Source organism: Amblyomma americanum, chromosome 1 (assembly GCF_052857255.1).
Source record: "Amblyomma americanum isolate KBUSLIRL-KWMA chromosome 1, ASM5285725v1, whole genome shotgun sequence".
NCBI classification, from domain to species: domain Eukaryota; kingdom Metazoa; phylum Arthropoda; class Arachnida; order Ixodida; family Ixodidae; genus Amblyomma; species Amblyomma americanum.
Genome location: NC_135497.1, coordinates 23,712,169 through 23,731,163, shown reverse-complemented (window position 1 = coordinate 23,731,163; position 18,995 = coordinate 23,712,169). Strand labels below are relative to the sequence as shown.

Here is an 18,995-nt window from a genome sequence, read left to right as displayed (position 1 = left end):
TTGGTGCACAAGAATTATGATGCTGAAAGCAGATAAACGTGCTATGTCTTCTGAAAACACTATTGCTTGCTTTTGCCAGATTGATTGTGATTTTGCGATCCCTGTGGGTGCTGAGTAGTACCTGTGCTCTATTTTTTTCAGTAAGGATGATTTGCTGCCATCCAAGGGAATGGCTGTAGGAGGCAAATACAATGGAACTCATAACGACCAAGGTATGTTTACTGCATGCTCATCAGTGCAACACTACAAGAAACATGAACCCATATAAGTGAAGGCCATGGTGGATTACTGTTGTCAGATGTTCATTGCTTTCTTTATAGTTATACTATATTTTTATTCCTTAATGGATTGTTTCAAGAAAAAGTACCGGCTAATATCTGCTGAGTTAATTCACATTAATGGAAGCCCACTTGATTACTGCAGCCGCTGGAAAATGTAGTGCCACTTATAAGGTTTGTCCCTGTTTTTTGGTTTAATGTGGTGAAGTGGACTTGCTGGTTTGACATATCTTGGTGAATGCAGGGCAAAAAACAGGACGAAAAACTGAGTGACTAGACTAAAACATTTATATTTGTCTAGTGCCTTCGTCCTTCCTCCTGTTTTTGGTGCTGCATTCTTCGAGACAGTTGTTGTCAATTGAGGCAATTTTATTGCCCATTGCTGGACAGTGTGTGTAGAGTAGTGAACTAGTGGTTCAAATTGAGCTGCCACCTCTAGGTCGCGGAATTGAATCCTGGCTGTGGTGGACACATCTTGACGGAGGTGAAACGTAAAAATTCCCTTGTGCCGTGCAATATCGGCACACGTCAAAAGAACCCCAGGTGGTCGAGATAATCCTGAGCCCTACTCTGTGTCGTCTCTCATAGCCCATGTATAGATTTGGGGATGTTAAATTCCACATGTCATACCATACCATCTATATTTACATGTCTCATATGATATGTTTTTATAATACTATGAGGGAAGAAGATAAATCTGTCTTTGAACCGTCGCCGCGGTGGCTAAGTGGTTATGGCGCTCGGCTGCTGGCCCGGACGACGCCGGTTCAATCCCGGCTGCTGCGGTCGAATTTCGATGGAGGCGACATTCTAGAGGCCCGTGTACTATGCGATGTCAGTGCACGTTAAAGAACCCCAGGTGGTCGAAATTCCGGAGCCCTCCACTACGGCGTCTCTCATAGCCTGAGTCGCTTTGGGATGTTAAACCCCCGTAAACTCTGAAATATGCTTTCTAGGATAAATAGGAAAAAGGGAGCATGATCATGGCATTCTGTCTTTCTGATTTTTGATGGGATTTCACAGCTTGGCTTCATGACATGCTATTTGCAGCTTCATGTTGATTTCTGTGTTTCCTTTTCATAGCAGCCTTTTCATAGAGACTTTCATGAGAGAGAACTTTGCTTTTGTGGTTAAGCCCACAGCCAGGTGGTATTTTAGTAAGCGCAGTTAAGGGAGACTTAGTAAACAGAAGCATCAAATTTGTAATTTACTTATTTGATGTCTCATGATCCTTTACAGTTTGCTTAGACTTTCGTAAGGTACTACACAAAATGCCCCATACGCACCGAGTGCAACAAGTCACCTGTGCACAAACACAAAACAATACTCCAGCATCGCTTCTAGTTTATTTTTGTTTTGTAAAAAGAGGTATCTCTAACCTCTTCACTGGTTCTGAGCGAATAAAAAAAAGTTACTTTTTCTAAAAAATGGGTCCTGGGACACTTGAGAGTGTAAAAAGCTAATTTTCTCTGTATTGTTCTAGCGTTTTTCGATTAGCTTTTATTTGTGGAAATGGGTAGCGCATCAATAAGTGCATGGAGGGAAGAATAGCCAAAAAACCTTTTTTTATACAAGAACTCACCGTCGGTGCTTAGTGGCTGCAGTGGTCTGTTCTAATCATAAGACCACAGTTTTTGGCCCATCTGGACCTACCCCATTCTGATGGGGGTGAAATGCAAAAATGCTTGTCCCTTGTCTTTTTGTTACTGGTTATTTTCAATCTACAATGTACCAACTGGCCCATATTTCAACCCTTCTGCAAAAATGCTTCTTCACAGAAATTCTTAAGCGTGCTAGAACTCCTGGTGTTCAGAACTAATCCATAGCCTTCCTTTTTTTGTTAATTATTAGTCTTTGTGCAGGATAAACCTTTCTGGACATGTTTGTGTTGATATTTAATGGGATATTTGCCTAATTGATGGCAGGATGACTTTGTGTGCCTGCAGAATTTTGCAGCTTGTGGGGATATCTAATTTGATTTTCCTCCTAATATCATCTTGGTTGGTTGCATGTATACACCATATTTACCATAAAATTCCGAGCAAGCACCCTCACCTTTGAAAGAGCCCCCCTCACCAACTTCGATGCTAATTTAACATTTCCACACCGTTCCGGGAAAGTGCCCCCCCCCCCCACCTCACTCTGCGTCCTTATCACACACTGTGCCCAGGTAACACTGGGCTGCCACATCTAATCCAATATAATTCTGCTTTGCAGCACGGTCTCTCCATAGCGTGATGAGCCCTGTTGGCATGCACCATTTGTTTCTTTGCTTTGGCAGTGTCAGGTTGGCTATTCATTCCTACATAGTGGCAAGAAAAATTGCGGTCATTAAGTGGCATTGAGAAAATAGGAAAAACGTATGTGAGACATCTCGACACTTCAGTTTGACTCGAAATGGATACTGGAATGGGACAAGAATTTTGACAATTTGCTACCACAAAGCTGTGGCAAAGCCAAACTTCAACGAAAGCTGTGCAACGCCGCACCGGTGTTTTTTGAATGCATGGATGATGTGCTCTTTGAGTTCTTTGAACGTAGTGGCTTTGAAAGTGATTAACATAGCAGTAAAAAATCTTTGGCCTAATAAAGTTCATGTTCCCAGAGATAAATAAAGTTTTTAATCCATGTGCACTGCGCTTTTTTTTTTCTGGTGGGAAAATTTTGTCGTTGCCATATTGAATTTCAATGCCGTTTTGGCGTAGTGCTCCCCGCACTTTGCTTGTAATTTCGACTTGCGTGTCGGGGGGTGCTTGCTAAGAATTTTGCGGTATTCAGGTTGTCAAATTAGATTTAATTACCATATCTGGAAACAGGTTTTGCATAGATAGTGGACAAAGTGTGTAATTCATTTAGCAGGCACACTATTAGTTTGGTTTGGTTTGGTTTATGGGGTTTTAACGTCACAAAGCAACTCAGGCTATGAGAGACGCCATAGTGAAGGGCTCCGGAAATTTCGACCACCTGGGGTTCTTTAACATGCACTGACATCGCACAGCACACGGGCCTCTAGAATTTCGCCTCCATCGAAATTCGACCGCCGAGGCCGGGATCGAACCCACGTCTTTCGGGCCAGCAGCCGAGCGCCATAACCACTCAGCCACCGCGGCGGACCACCATTGGATTAAACCTGTTAGGTATCGTCAAAAGGGCATGTGCAAGCCTTTTTTTTTTTTTCACTCTGGGGCTGTATTCTGTAAGGATCCATAATCGCTTTTCCATTTCATTTGATGAAAGGCTAGCGTGATGCAGCACCAGATGAAGGCAGCAAGCGGCCAGTCGCAGAAATCGCAACGTACCGGGTCCCTGCATTGATGGTGGTGAAAAAGTTCGCAAAAAAAAAATGAAAATGAAATAAAGCATTCACCAGCATTACCTGTCATTGGCTGAGATATGTAGCCAGTGATAAGGACTGGTCGCCAACCATCCAATGGTTGGGCTGCTTCCCAGAGCTGCTTGAAAGCCGCAATAATGTCACCTAGCAGTGACCAGTGTCAGAGGACCAAATGGATTTCAAATGGATAGTGCATCTTTACAGAATATAGCCCCTGCTGTACATTTTTAATTGATTGATGGAAAGCACTCATCATGAGCCAAAATATCTGAACACAACATGTAAATCAGAATTTATTTTAATCTACCTGCAGAAATAATTTTAATTTGTGCCTATTTGCATATTGAGGAAAAAAGTCCTGCCTCATTGGATAGTGTCATGTGTGCACATGAGTGCAGTTGGTTTATTGCATAATATGTCTGTAATAAGTCAGCTGACAGGATAAGGGGCAAATAGACTAACCAAAATTTTCTTAACAATGTGCCAGCATAAAGGATATTGAAGCAGACAGGGCAATTTCCTGACCTTGATTGTCCTGTCGGCTTATTCTACGTCTCTGTCCTTGATGCTGGTGCAGTGTTCCAAATTTGAATCGCCCACTTGCCCACCTTTCTGCTTTAATGTGAACCCAGGGTGCTGACTTCAGGCAAATGCTTGTTGTGTGACACAGCCTGCTGTATGTGCTCGTATAAATAAAACCACATGAAAGCAGGCATGCAAAGCCACAAATTTAACATGCTCACTGTGCGTGGAGTAGATAAACCAGATCCTTTGTAGGAACTGACATTCAGGGTCTGCTGACGCATCAGCTGCGCTAGCGTAGCAGTCATGCTTGCTTCTGTTATTTCTTGCATGTGACAGTTTTCTGTCTTTGTTGACCTCTTGTGCTGTGCTTAATTTCACACATGGGCATGTGTGTGCTGATGTGTTGAACGAACAAAACTGTGCTCACACAAGCCTCAAATACTTCAGTGGCTCATAAGTTCTATAAATGCACACAAATTTGGATGTAAGCACATTAAGAACAGGAAATGACATAGTACTACAATATATTAAAATCCAAGAACAGCTGAAAACAATTGAAGCTAGAGTTCAATTTGTGATATGATTATTCTTGGCCCCCCTTTTTCACACTGGGAAGGGTTGGTTGGAAAGTGTTTTCATTTGTTGTACATGGAGCACAAAGTTAAGAAAAGGGAATGAAGACCATGTATGGACACTTGCGTGATGAGATAAAAAAAATAGAAAGAGAAACGTATTTAGCATTCAACCTGGGGGAAAAGGAAAATGGGGCATGAGCAGGTAGGACTGGTAGAACCACGAATTGAGACAAATTGCAGATGTAGTTGGTAAACATTGTGAATTCTTAAGAAAATTTAATCTGAGAAGGTTAGTCATTATGTTCGCGTGTATTTTTCTTTTGCTGTATGTTGACTGGTTTATCTGGTAAGCATGCACTGGAAGCTAACAGCAGCGCTGACACATTTTTGTTTCCTCTTGACAGCCCTGCAGAGGCTTCTGGCTTCCTTGGAGCAAGTGTGCCAGAAAGCTCACAGTGGTGACGATGACCGTGCCTTCCTTGCTGCTCTGCTTCAAAACAAAGCCCTCCAAGCGTTGGTCCATGTATGTCTTATGCTGAGTCTTGGTGTTAGCTGGAGTGCAGTGTTGGGGCTCTTGAGCCAGGGCTGGAAGCTTCAGGCTTCGTCTGAGCTCAGACCAGGCAGTCATTGTTGAGTTGCGCAGCAGCTGTTGTCGATTGGTCAAAATCACAAATCGGACTTGATGGTTGTTGAAACCTTACAAACTGAATTTATTTCAATTGGGTGCCAAATGATCTCAACAGTGCTACACCCCTTAGGGCGATTGAGCAGTCCGGGTGGCGAGCTGCTATTCGTTCGGTGTGCAGAGTCCAGTCACTCCGCTTGTTGCATGAGGTCAAAAACAAACATATACACCATACTACCTGCGGTGCCTTCCAAGTGCCAGAGACCGCGATCTCCCAAATGCCTCTGTCCCTCTTCCAGGCAGACAAGGCTCTTCGGTTCCTTGGAATGGCCTAAAAACCACAGTGTCGCTCAGTCGCCGGAGCGGGACCCTTGGACCGTTCCCTTTCCTGGAGATCCTTGCAGTGGGATGGCAGAGGCACAGTCAGCAGGCCGCTCATTTGTTAGCTCGGAACGATAGAAAGCACGAAGCACCATCAGGTGCCCCGCGGTGGTCAAACTCAAAACAAAGTTAACAAACACAAGTGGGGCGCGCATGTGTTCGCTGGGTGCATCGCAAGGTCTCAACAGTACATGCATAGTGCTGGCTTGCTGTTAGACTTCATAATTTGTCAAGCTTCTCTGCTTGTTTCTTCCATTCTTTTTTTTCAGTGCGGTGACTAAAACTAAACAGAATTGGACTTGCACACATTAGTTACCTAAACTAATTAGCTAGCAGTGAATTTCATCAACTGTAGAGAAAGGCATAAACTGCGGCACCGTATTATCTAGGCCAATGTTGAAAATGTGATGCAGTCATTCATATCATCTTTTGCCAGGTTAAAGGGTTAAAGGGACAACTCTATCTGGTTTTTGTTCTTTGTAAGGGAGATAGTTGGTCTCTTTCTGGCTCTGTTGATGTGTTTGTCTGGCTGGAAAAAAGGCCTTTATCTGTGAGATATTTGGAGATGGAATATTTTTTACACTGCTCTTACTGAAACTCGTGCTGTGAGCAGTGACTTTGAGTATGAGTCATAGTGTATTACGGGGAGGAAAGAAGCAATCAATGTTCTCTAGCAGCAACAAAAATGAATCAGACATGCTAATTGGTTGCATTGCATGCATCATGCCTTAATTTCAGTAGGTCCTATTCTTGACCACTGCAATGATGTCTGTGCTAGGAACTGCAGACTGGCAGCATTGTGACCTGAACCCAGCGTGCTTTCTTGAGCTGAAAGCAAGCTGCATCAGTTTTGTTTTATTTTTGACATTTAGATTTTCTTCCTTGCAAGTGCGCTCGCAATTGCAATGCAATTTTAAGGTTCAGGAACATAGTATCTTGTTTTCTCTCTCGGGGCTGCTGCGACGACTCAGTGGTTATGGTGCTTGGCTGTTGACCCGAAAGACACGGGTTTGATCCCAGCCATAATGGCTGTATTTTGATGGAGGAAAAATGCCAGAGGCTCCTGCACTGTGTGATATCAGTGCACACGTTAGAACCACAGGTGTCGAAATTATGCAGAGCCCTCCACTACGGCGCCCCCATAGCCTGAGTCGCTTTGGTTTGTTAAACCCCGTAAAACCAAACCAAACCTTGTTTTCTCTTTGTATGCAACTATGTAAGATCAGCCAATCCACTCGAAATAGCCCCAGATGTCACTGTAGTTTAGTTTTAGATACAGCCTGTGGGAGTGACACCAATTTTTCATTATTCAGTCTTTGTCTAGTGTATAAGACTGTTTGACTGTTTCCAGTCAAGTTGCCTCTTTTTCACTGGAAAGTGGCAATCAGTCAATTCAGGTGAACTTCAGATTGCCTTGAACAAATGTACAGTCGTGGACCAAATTTTTCAGCATGCATATTTGCAGAAAAATTTATTGTGATGCAGTCAGGCCATACCTCGGCAAAATCACCAGTGCTCACTCAGGCTCACTCACAAAAGTTTGGTCCACCTACGGGCTCACTCAAACTCATACTCACAGAAGCCTGGGCTTACTTGAACTCGTGAACTCACTCGTTTAGGCTCACATCTCACTTGGGCCCACTCAGACTCGCCAGTCATATGAATTCAACCACCCATAGCGACTCGCATCTCGCTCCGACTCAAGACTCATCTAGGCTCACTCACTCAGTTCAAATCATGACTCATTTGGACTTGCTCACTCATTTCCACTCACGACTCATCTGGACTCATGACTCCCTGAGCTCAACTCATTTCGACCCACAAATCATCATCGCTGACTCATTCGGGCTCACTTGCACATTTCAACTCATTACTCACCAAGGCTCACCTTGACTCAGGACTCCTACAAGCTCACACATCGGACAGCCGAATCGTTTTTGTGCACAACGGCCCAAGTTGTGCGCCTGAATGCCAAAAAAGGTGTTAAAGAAGTATTGACACCTAACTTTTGGGTGCGTGTTTTCTTTTTTGTAATGACGCGTAAGGCATTATTATATACATGGATTACCACCTGATAGTCTCCTATGACCGCTAAATAATTCATAATCGCATTTCTTTCTCGTGCTGTTTTGGTTTCGGTTTCAACTGCTGAATGAGGACTGTGACGTCAACGTTTTCTTACAGGCCATGTGAGACATGAAAAAACTGCAATATAGGTAATCGCCGCTTCCACATTCGTTGTCATTCCGGCTCTTGAGGAAGGCTGGCTTCAGCACTGCAGCAAATTAAAATGATGAAGTAGCGATTATATGGACGTTTTCCCATGCCTGATATGACGTAAAAGCACTCTTTGACATCACAGCCATCGTTTGGCTGTTGAAACTGAAACAGATTGAAGAAGGAAACCAGCGCAAAAGACGAAGACACAGGAACAAGGAACACACGATGACGCTGGACTATCGTCTTCGTCTTTTGCGCTGGTTTCCTTCTTCAATCATGTACCGACTCGCCCAGTTCTCCACTCTATTAAAACTGAAACAGCATGACAGAAAAAGTTAGATTATAAATGATTTAGCAGTCGTCGGCGAATATAACATGGTGATTCATGCGTAGTAGTGTCTTCCACATCATTGCAGAGAAGAAAACATGCCACCAAATTAGGTGTCTACACTCCTTTAAAAACACGGTGATGTGACGAGCTCTCAACTGCAGCTAGCCTGTAACCAGGCCCAGCTCAGAGGACTAGAGGCCTGTAGCTGCCACTCGCAGAACGTGAAGATCTAAGTCCGCTGCATGTGTTCCGCAACCAAATAAAAAAACAGCAAAGGAAGAACTAAAGCAACCGTGGTACAGCAAGACACAGCTAATATCCGACGAGACCAAGCGCGGCGACTAATCTCGTCGTTTAGTAATGTTCTAGAGTGCAGTAGCCACAAAAATTACATACCATGAAACAATGAATTTGCTCTACATCATCATCTCGATCGAAAGCACATTCAGTATTATGAGTGCACAGGAAACTCACGTTAGTGAATGTTACAAACGCGTGCCCAATTGGCCTCGTGGATTCACTTGGATTGAACCTCATATCATGGACTCTCATTTGGTTTGATAGGCCCACATTTCACTGGGCTGAACAGGACTCTGATCACAATCTGAAATGTGAGCCCGTACTCACGATATTTTCTTATTTTTTCCTCTAAGGTGTGGGAAGGGAAGAGTAATGTAGCGTAGAAACATGGCTTTGCGTTATTCATAGGTTCTAATACATGCAGGTTCTTTGTTTTAAATTTTTGCCATGGTTCTTGCATAGAGAAGTGCGTAGAAGTCTCAGTACATTGATTTGATATAAAAGAAGAAAGAAAAATAAACGGTGGAGTCTCATGAATAAAAAAATAACAAAGGGATGGGGGAGGACCAAGCCAGTCAGTCTGTATGGATGAGTGCTGGGTCAGCCACCAGACACGATGCGCCTTTTGCTCACATCGCATGCGAGCCATAGGCTGTGTCCTTGTATGTATCCTGGCTTCCTTAGCCTAGTTCCGTGTTTCATATGCCCTGGAGTTCCACTTTCTAGCTGGGTCTAGCCTAGTCCTCACAAGAGCCAATTTTCTTGCGAGGAAATGTGTGTCTTGGTCTTCGTTTGCATGTGCCCTCACACATTTAGATGTGGATAATGGTGTCTTGTCTGTTCCTTACAGCAGGGTTGTGGGTTACTCTCGTGCAGTGTCTGTGAGGAGCTGTTTTCATTTTTCACCATAACCCCTTGGTTATGACAAATAAAAAGCGCAATAAATATTCTGATAATCGAAGTTCTGAATGTCAGCGAGAAAAATGAGAAGTTCTGTTGCGATTTTAACCCATTCTGTTAAGTGGAAGCTTTCGAGCATTCTGTGTTCAGGTCAGAGTCGATTACTGCTGCAGAGTCTCTGAACAGGCAAGGTTCCCATGTGTTTAGATTGGGTGCTTCCTCACATCTCAGTAAAGTGAAGTATGGAAGGAATAGCAGACGTCATCACCAAAAGAGGTTCAGAGAGAAGGAAAGTTTGATATTTTGAAGGGTATTGGAACTGCTGACTATGTGTGCCCTCTTGGCATGAGTAGAATAAACCCTGGATTTTCTACAGCGATAGTTTGTGAAGGACTGTCTTGGAGCAAACGGCATTGCCATAAGTGTCAGCATGGTATGTTGTGACCAGAAGCTGCCGCATTTTCTTGCTGTCCAAAGAGCAAGTTATCTAGATGGTGATGGGAGTGAGTGCACGTGTGGGAGTGCAGCACAGGTGTCGTCATTTCTTTACTCCAGGGAAAGGCAAAAAGTTTGAGGATTTTTCTCTCTATGCTTGTACATTCTCCTGTTTGCATTCATTTGCAGTCAAATGATACAGAAGTAAAGTTAATAAGGTCATGAGTGCCCTCCATTACAAATGCTAACAGTGTATAAGCTGGGGCTTATGTGCACCAGGAGTCTTATTTTTACCTTATACAGGCCAGAATCGGGCTTTGGTTAGGCATTAGAGCTGATAGACTGGCCTGAAAGTGGCAGGCAGTGCTTTTCTTGGACCCAAGTGGTTATGTCTCTAGGTCCTCAGTCTTGCGGGCTAATCCACTGGGCTAATCTCAGTAGCCCATGGCAGCGATGAGTCAGGGCTGGTTCAGCAACAGAAATTATGATGTATGCAGTAGTGTAAAACGCACCGAAATTTATGTTGCCATATTTATTGAAGTATGCCCACTGCTTGTCACATTGAGTGATTACGTTGAAGGTAGTTCCTAGGCTAAGAAATTTTATTTTTTTATGCTCATGATCATGCCAGTAGTGTTTGAATGCAAAGCTGCAACTGAATAATTTTATGAGGGCTCTCAACAAACAACATTTAGAAGTGGTGTTGCAAATTTTTTTCTTGAGTGTAGCCAATAAATTTCAAAAATGCTTGATTTGAAACTGTATTATACTCAGACTATGTTCAGTAACGCTGCGCGTTCCATTACAATAGGTCAGTATGCCAGCAGAGTTCTTTGTTTATTCAGTACCAATAAATTTCAAAAATGCTTGATTTGAAACTGTATTATACTCAGACTATGTTCAGTAACGCTGCGCGTTCCATTACAATAGGTCAGTATGCCAGCAGAGTTCTTTGTTTATTCAGTATGTTATAGTGTGGCTAAGTAGCATGACCTTCATGGTATTTGTATTGTTAATACCGTACCTAAACCTCATGCTATTGAATTATAATATAGAAACTGTGTTTTCTCAACAGATACACTCCAAGATTGTCAGCTTCAGCAACCAAGGGATTGCTCCTTCAAGCTGCGATGCCTCTCTCACTGCCGAAAAAGTAAAGCATGGTGCATTGACATGTTGTGTTGTATTCTCAGGCTCAAAAATGATACTCACATAATATGTATTATTTAACCATTCAGGTGTTACATGCCCTCCAAAAATGTACGGAGCCAGAGGCCAAGGAACTGTGCGCCTTGATATCTTCCCCCCATGTCAAGGTGTGCAAGAAGTTTTACCTTTCCTTTCTTTTGTTTACATTACTTGTGTGTGCATTGTGTGTAGCAGGGCTCACTTGTTTGTGGTTTGTTTGTACAGCTCTCACAAGGAGCGTTTGTGAAATCAGCTTCCTGTTTGGCTAGAATTCTTTCAAATCGGTATGACCCAACCTTGCGGCTTAGATTGGTTGCTGTGCTGTTGCTGACTAGATTCAGTAGATGACTGTGTGTGTCCCCATGTGTACTTGCTGCACATTGAAAGATTCATGGTACTTTGCCAGTACCCTTGCAGCTGATATAAAAAATCGATGGCAATTACACACTTAGTAATGCATGTAATGAGCACTAGCTATGGAGACACAATTACGTTTCAATCCCACTTATTCATCATCGGTGCGGCCGCCGCGGTGGCTGAGTTGTTAGGGCGCTCGGCTATTAACCCGAAAGATGCGGGTTCGATTCCGGTCGCGGTGGTCGAATTTTGATGGAGGCGAAATTCTAGAGGCCCCTGTTACTGTGCGATGTCAGTGCACGTTAAAAAACCCCAGGTGGTCGAAATTTCCGTAGCCCTTCACTACAGTGTCCCTTATAGCCTCAGTCGCTTTGGGACGTTAAACCCCCATAAACAATTCATCATCGGTGCCATTAATTTATTGTCTGTGGTGAGAGTCACGGCCTTATCATCTGAGAAATGGTTTGACAATATTGTCTGTGTCAGACTTCCTCCTAGCTCCCCAGTGACTGGGAACTGAAGATAGCAGGGCAACAGCTATGAAATCTTATGTTCTGGAGAGGTTGCGAACACCTTCTTTCCATGCTTCCTCTCTGCCCCCCCCACCCCCACCCCCCACCTCTGGAGCTGCTGTACGTGGGTCTGGCCGCGTATACAGTTCTACTTTCGAGGATGGTGCAACACGGTCGGCACATCTCCCTTTCACAGCTCTAAGGTTGTGGCCGCTTCCCCGCAGCTCCCTGCTGGTTCGGTGGTCATTAAAAGGGTTGTGGCTTTTGACATCTCTAAGTGTGCTTGGTGTGTTTCATGTATTTGGTTGCCGCTTTTTCGCCATTTCTTGCATTTTTTCTTTCCTTCCGAAGCCTAGTTGTGGCGTTTGTGTGCCTTTCTCTTAAATCTATTTTCTTTTCGACGGCAGTGGAGAAAGGGTGGGGGCCACTGTTTTTCGTGTTCGCATCGGACACTTCTCGTCTAGAAACATGGCCCTGTCTTGCCCGAAAACCCCTTTGCCCTTAAAGCCCATTTTGAAAAGTAATGTTGGCAAGCTGTCATGTGCGAATTCATGTAGAAAGAATGCACATACCTACCTGAAGCTAGAGTATGTCAACAGTGTGCTTGATTTCAGGTTCAGAGATGAGCTTTTTTCGTGGAAAGTTCTTTGTGGTGCAAGGAGGCTGTCTTGAGGTTTTGCAAATGGTCCATAGAAAATAATGTGGCAATGTCACACAACTCTTCATTATGAAGTTTTACATTAATTGTTATTGTGGCTACTTTAGGCAGAGAAATGATGTCTGTATCAGATGCTATTTTTGAAAGAATGAACTAGTTATGATTATTTGTCAAATAATGTTGCATTCATCAGTGTTACAGATGCCATCAAGCTCATCATAACTGTGTGTGAAGAGCAGGGAAAAAGGTGCACCTTTTGTTGGGTTTTCAGTTTAGCTTTGGTGCGATGTGTCCTTTTCTGCGCTGTCTTCTGAGTTGTGTCGATTCACGCTAACCGGTTGTTGCACCTGTAATTACTTTCTATTCAACAGGCTTTGTTTGAGGCCCATGATGTTATAGCAAAAAAGGAATTTCTGCCATCACTCACAGAGGCGATTTATGAGGCTGAAGAGGATGAAGAGACCATTAAGATAGTCCAGCTTGTAAAAAGCAACGAGCCACTGGTAGGCCTCCCGCATTTTTGTCCATGTAGTGCACTTCACACACACCTGCGTTGCAGTTCTAGCACTGAGGCCATTTAGAAAGGGTGACACGTAAAAATTTGATCAGATTTTCTTCTCTACTATTCTGTATGCAGTCTGTGAGAAGGACTTTAATGTAGTCTGTTAGCAAGCAATAATTAATTCAAGGACAGGTGTTTCTACTACATGCTTTTCATTTCTTGAACTCTCGAACCTGCTACCAGTAACAGCAGTGTGGTATAAATTAGTGAATGCACTAATGTGATGCCCTTTCCGCACATTTTTGATGTATGTGCTTATTATGTACTATGTTGCAGTTCCACTGGTCGTCATCCCAAAGTCACTATTGCTTGTGACTGTAATATCTGTGAAGTTGAAGGCCTGAGAGTAACAGTGTTAAAGTCTGAGCTATGCTTCATGCCTGTGCCACGACTTGGAGAGTGAGGGCAATACATAGTGATATGGCAGTACTTTCTGGAAGTGTGGTCAACACATCATTGATGCTGCCACCTTTGCACATGTGCTGTTCAAGCTGCAGTGGTGTTGAAGTGCACATTAGAATCATTGTGTTCAAGAGGAAAACCACTGTGTAGTCATGTAAAATAACTTTGCTGATTGAAAAAAATTTTGGGCAAGTTTTATGCTTTGTTTCGTGATTTGCAGTGGCATAATGCAGCACACATGCCATGATCCAGTTTATTAGTACAGTACAGTTCATCTATAATGACACCATGTGTCAATTATAGTAATGAGTTTAGGATCACCTTGCACACTGCAGTTATAGAAGAATAAATTATGCGGTATTGGCGATATTCACGACCTTGAGGGGATACGTCAGTTTATCCAATATGAGAGGAGAAAAAGAAAAGAAAAATATGGGTTACAGCAATGCACAGGCAGCAGCTCAGTGTGATGCATAGTGTGATTGTTAAGCAGCTTCCAGAAAAGCAAGCGTTATCTCGGACTTTCTTGGCATGCCATGTGCATAATGTGGTGGTTTCTTACTTGCTTAGGTGTTGAAATTAAAATTTTTTCCACTACCTATCATTTTGCCATCCGTAATACGTACTTTAACACAGGTGACGTTTGCTGATTGGGAACCATGCAAGTGTTTCTAGGAGGCATTTTTATGGCAGTCCACACATAATAATTTGTTATAAGTTATGACAATAGAATTTTTTTTGTTTTCTCAATTCTCTGTAAGTGGACTGCACTGTAGTCTACTGGCAGTGGAACTGTGTTCATAACCTCTTTAGAGTATATAACTGAGCTGAGTAACAGTGCATATTTTCATCGTTGTGTTGATAGTGTTATAAGCAAGCATGTCTTTTTTTTTTCTTTGTGCTGGAGAGGAAGCTTATAGAAGGTGTGCAGTTTTGCAGCAGTATGCCATCTGTGTGTGGACTTAATTTATCTTCGCATATTGCTTATCAGTAACAAGCGGTGACATTATTCTTTTTTCATCTGCTTAGGGTGCCACCATAAAGTACAATGAAATTGCTAAAGCAATCACTATTGCCAGGATCATGCATGGCGGAGCGGCTGACAGAAGTGGTGAGAATGTGTAGAAAATGCCACAGCAGGTGCAGTCGCAGACAAAATAATATGGACCACGCTTCCAAGCTCAAATTATTCTTTCGCACTGCATAACGGAAATAGAAATGTTTGCTGCCTGCCTGTGCAAGGGCGAAAGTAAATATTGCTTGCATATGCATCAAACGTCCATTAGTTTTCGCTAGGTAATGCGTCGGAAGACGAACTGTTAGAGCATGGTCCCCATTCTTCTGTCTGTTACTGTACACTTGCTGTGGCTTTTTCTTTCTGTATTCTTTTTCTAAAATTTTGCCCTTTAGGTATATAATGCATGCATTTAAGTGAGCAGTGTATCATGATGAAAATTTTCAGCGTCAGGCTATTAGAACTGTGGGCAGCACCTTTTAGGTATTAAATGGACACTGAGGAGTCGGGACAACCACATCCAAGTATTATTATAAATAAAAATTTATTTTATGGCTCTTTCTGGGTATGCTAACATTTGTACTGGAGCAAGAGGTGCATTTATGGCTGATCAGATGGCATTTTAAAATTTTCCCGACGCCTCGTTCAAACTCATGACGTCTATGCCAAAAAGGACAGCTTGCCACCGTTTTGAAGTGAATGGCAGTGTGGCCAGGCCTGTGGGTTCTGCGGGGAAAAAGTGTGTTGATGCACACACTTTACTTGCAAAATGAGCTGGTGATGGTCACACCTGTATTTTTATAAAAACTCCGTTATTGGTGAGAGTGGCATGTTTGTGATTAGATCGCAGTACCCTATTGGTACAAGTCAACTTCGGTTTGTTTTCAGTGTCCCTTCAAGCACTATAAATATGTCAGATGTAATAGAAGTGCGTACTGATTGAGAATGAAATTCAGTTGTAAGGTGCTAAACTACCGCTTGATTCCTTTGTACTGAGTTAACGAGACAAGTGAAGAGCTCTGATATGTTTTAATGCATGAGCAATATATATAGAAGCCCCACCATGAAGTTGTAGTGTTATGTACACCACCTGCCAACCATTTGCCTTGTTTGGCAGGTGGAAAAATGGAGAGAGGGAAATTGTAGGGAAGAGTGGCTACCTGCCATGGTCAACAGGTGGTGAAGAGGGGAGAGGGAAATCTCCACTTGTAGGGGAGGGGCCGGAAGGTGGCTACCATGGGAAGAACCCAGAGGGTGGCTCTGAGGCGGGTGGAGGAATGCTCATTCAAGCAAGGAGAAGGCCTAATGCTAATGCATTGCCATCGCGTAATGATAATTAAGCACTCCTGTAATTTTTTCCTTTGATTTTACTGGAAATGCTTCTGTTCAGTTTTCAGTATTGTCCTCCTCAAGGTCATTTTAAGTTTCCTCATTACACTAGCATCATTTGAAAATTCAGGGCTGTATTCCTTTGTTTTGCATGTTGTAATGCAAGAGTTAACCCTTGTTCCACAGGTCTTATCCATGTGGGAGATGAGGTACACGAAGTGAATGGAGTCAGCCTCAAAGGCAAAGCACCACACGATGTTGTGAACATTCTGGTGAGAACAGTTTTGTCATGAACAATAGTACTGCTTGGCTGTGGTCTTATGTGTGCCTGTGTTATTTTTCTTTCACATGCATGCTGTGTTCACCTCTTCACAGGAGGTAGGTGTGCATGCCTTCTATCATTTGTGTTTTTTTTCAACTTTGCTTAAGTACGTAATGTGCCTTCTTGAGTGTAGTCTCCTGTGTATCTAAGTGAGATGCGATTGCTTGCTTGCTACTTAGAATAGTCGAAAACACCAGTTGCAAGTAGTCCGAGTAACTTTAGTGTGATTATGTGCCTTTGTATGGTTCCATTCACCTATCCAAATTTTATCAATCTCATTACAGTGAAATGACATGAATTGAAGCCTGCCAAATACAAACTTTTGGTTTGTTTGAATTGACCCTTGGGACCTGTCAACATCAAGCACGTTTTTTTTAAAAAGGCCCCCATTCATTTGAGTTTCGCATGATCTGAACACAATTTTTTGTCCGCTTTGAGTTGAAATTACAGACAATCATGTTATGTTATCACAAACCGGCACTGTGGCTTTCCAGTCTTAAAACCAGCAAGTTGTATGATGAATATCTATAAGAACATTATAGTGATGAGGAGGTTAGTGCCATTTTTTTTAGCATTTAGTAGTTTGCTTTTGTAAATAACAAAAGCAGGAAGGCTTCTTTAACTGTCCTTGGCAGTCACTGCATGCTGCCATAGAGGAATGAGGGCAGCTGTTCCGCCTTGCCCACCTTGCCTGGACCTTGTGCTATCAGTGTTCTGGCTGTTTCCCAAGATGATGGAACACGTGAAAAGTACGCTGTTCGTGTCCAACAAAGAGGTCACTAATGTACTGTTGGTGCCAGTAAGCTGCCCTTATTCTTCTGTGGCAGCATGCTGTGACTGGCGCACTAATGGCAGAAGTGGTGAGGACTTTACCGAAACGTGATGTCCTTCTGGGAAAGAGGGCATTGTTAGGTTTCAATTGAATGTAACATCTTTCAGTTCCATCACTTGGTAAGGAAGGTAGAGCTGAATTTGTTGAACAACCCTAATTTTCGCTCATATTTATGTGCATCTCGTGCAAAAAAGAAAGTGAATGGCAAAACTGCGTATGATGCACTATCGGGTACAGTAAGCCATGAATATTGGGAACGTGAGGTTTCTTATGATATCTTGCCTGGGTGTGTCGTCTGCCAGTGTGGGCTACAAGCTGTGAGGTAATGTAGGTAAGACTTCCATGATGTTTTCCACCGTATAAGTGTCATTTATGCTGGAAACTTTGCATCTATGATTGACAGTTGTACTTGGAACCTCCAGAGCTTTCAAGCTCAGCAGCTCAGTCGTGGCTTCAAACTTGGTATATGCGATGTGCCCTGCACCTCGTACACTGGTGCACATGAATGTGTGTGTATGACATACTGGCACACAGTGGGAAGGATTCTTGCTGTTATTTAACAGACTTGTGTCTATTCTCGTGTAAGTGGCCACAGCTGAAGGCAAGAGTCTGCTGATGTGTGATTGTGGCTCTCTGCAGCAGCAGAGCCAGGCGGGGACCATCACTTTGAAGCTGGTACCAGCCGAGGAGGCAGCTGTGGGACGCGAAAGCAGAGTGCGAGTTCGAGCACTGTTTGACTATGATCCTGCAGCAGACCCACTGATTCCTTGCCAGGAGGCAGGCCTACAATTCCGGAGAGGCCAGGTGCTGCACCTAGTGAGCCAGGAAGACCCCAATTGGTGGCAGGCACGTTGGGAGGGACAGCGCTCAGCTCGTGCTGGGCTTATTCCTGCACAGTCTCTCCAGGAGAGGTGTGTTACAGTTCCTTTGTACCTGACCTTGAGAAGATTGTGTGTTACGTCTTGTATGGAACTAGCCAAGACAGACAGACAGCTGCCATGGTGGCTCAGTGGTTATAGCTCTCGGCTGCTGACCCGAAAGAAGCGGGTTCGATCCCGGCTGCGGCGTTCAAGTTTCGATAGAGGCGAAATTTTAGAGGCCCATGTACTGTGCGATGTCATTGCATGTTAAAGAACCTCAGGTGGTCGAAATTTCCGGAGCCCTTCACTACGGCATCCCTCATAGCCTGAGTCGCTTTGGGACGTTAAACCCTTATAAACCTAAACTGTCCATGACTGACAGTTGGTGGTTTGCACTTTTTCAGAGAGCAAAGCGTCTATTTTGTGCACTTTTGTGCATTAACATAGGCGTGTGCAGCGTTCTCCATTAGGGGAAGATTAGTTTCACCACAGTGTCCGCCTCACCACCAGCCCTTCCCACCTAGGCACGTACAATAAAAAACGCAGCGCAGAGGTGGGAATGGTTATAAAACGTTTATTTCAATGTGATGGAATTGCAAAATATGCAAAATATTATTGAGCAGTAGTTTTTACTTTCTAGTGTAACATCGGCAGAGGAAGACAGTCCCTGTGCCTCTGAAGCATCAATCTAGCAACATTCTTCCGATGGAATTTCCATTGTCTCTATACCACGGAAAATATACGACACATCTGTCTTTAGTTAACGGCAAGAAAAGAGCCTGAAAAGATTGCCTCAAAATGACCTGGCAATTAAATAGTTCTTGGAATGCAACATCACAGGTTTTTTGGGGCCACCAGTATCCTCAAAAAAGCTGCATGGCCAAGCACACGGACGCCTTTTGCGTTTCGCCTCCATTGAAACAGCCACCACGGTCTGGTTCTAACCCGGGTACCCTGGCTCAGCAGCCGAGCACCCTAACCATTGAGCCACCATGCTTCCCTTACGGCACGGTTGAGGTGTCCACCAAGAAGTGATACAGTTACTGCGCCATTT

The 18,995-nt window shown here is 43.5% G+C and overlaps 1 protein-coding gene across 7 annotated transcripts in view; it reads left to right on the top strand.

Annotated features, from left to right (window-relative positions):
- metro (membrane palmitoylated protein 7-like protein metro) overlaps positions 1–18,995 on the top strand; it is an 81,451-nt gene that overhangs the window by 45,895 nt on the left and 16,561 nt on the right. For 3 of the 7 annotated variants that reach the window (XM_077644575.1, XM_077644582.1, XM_077644589.1), the window contains 8 exons: positions 142–212; positions 5,117–5,235; positions 10,980–11,057; positions 11,143–11,220; positions 12,991–13,122; positions 14,613–14,694; positions 16,114–16,199; positions 17,721–17,992. In XM_077644575.1, coding sequence (XP_077500701.1) covers positions 170–212; positions 5,117–5,235; positions 10,980–11,057; positions 11,143–11,220; positions 12,991–13,122; positions 14,613–14,694; positions 16,114–16,199; positions 17,721–17,992 — 890 coding nt within the window. In that variant the 5' untranslated portion in view covers positions 142–169. Of the gene's footprint in view, positions 1–141; positions 213–5,116; positions 5,236–10,979; positions 11,058–11,142; positions 11,221–12,990; positions 13,123–14,612; positions 14,695–16,113; positions 16,201–17,718; positions 17,993–18,995 lie in introns of all 7 variants that reach the window. The other 4 variants (XM_077644596.1, XM_077644605.1, XM_077644569.1 and 1 more) reach the window with 2 other exon arrangements.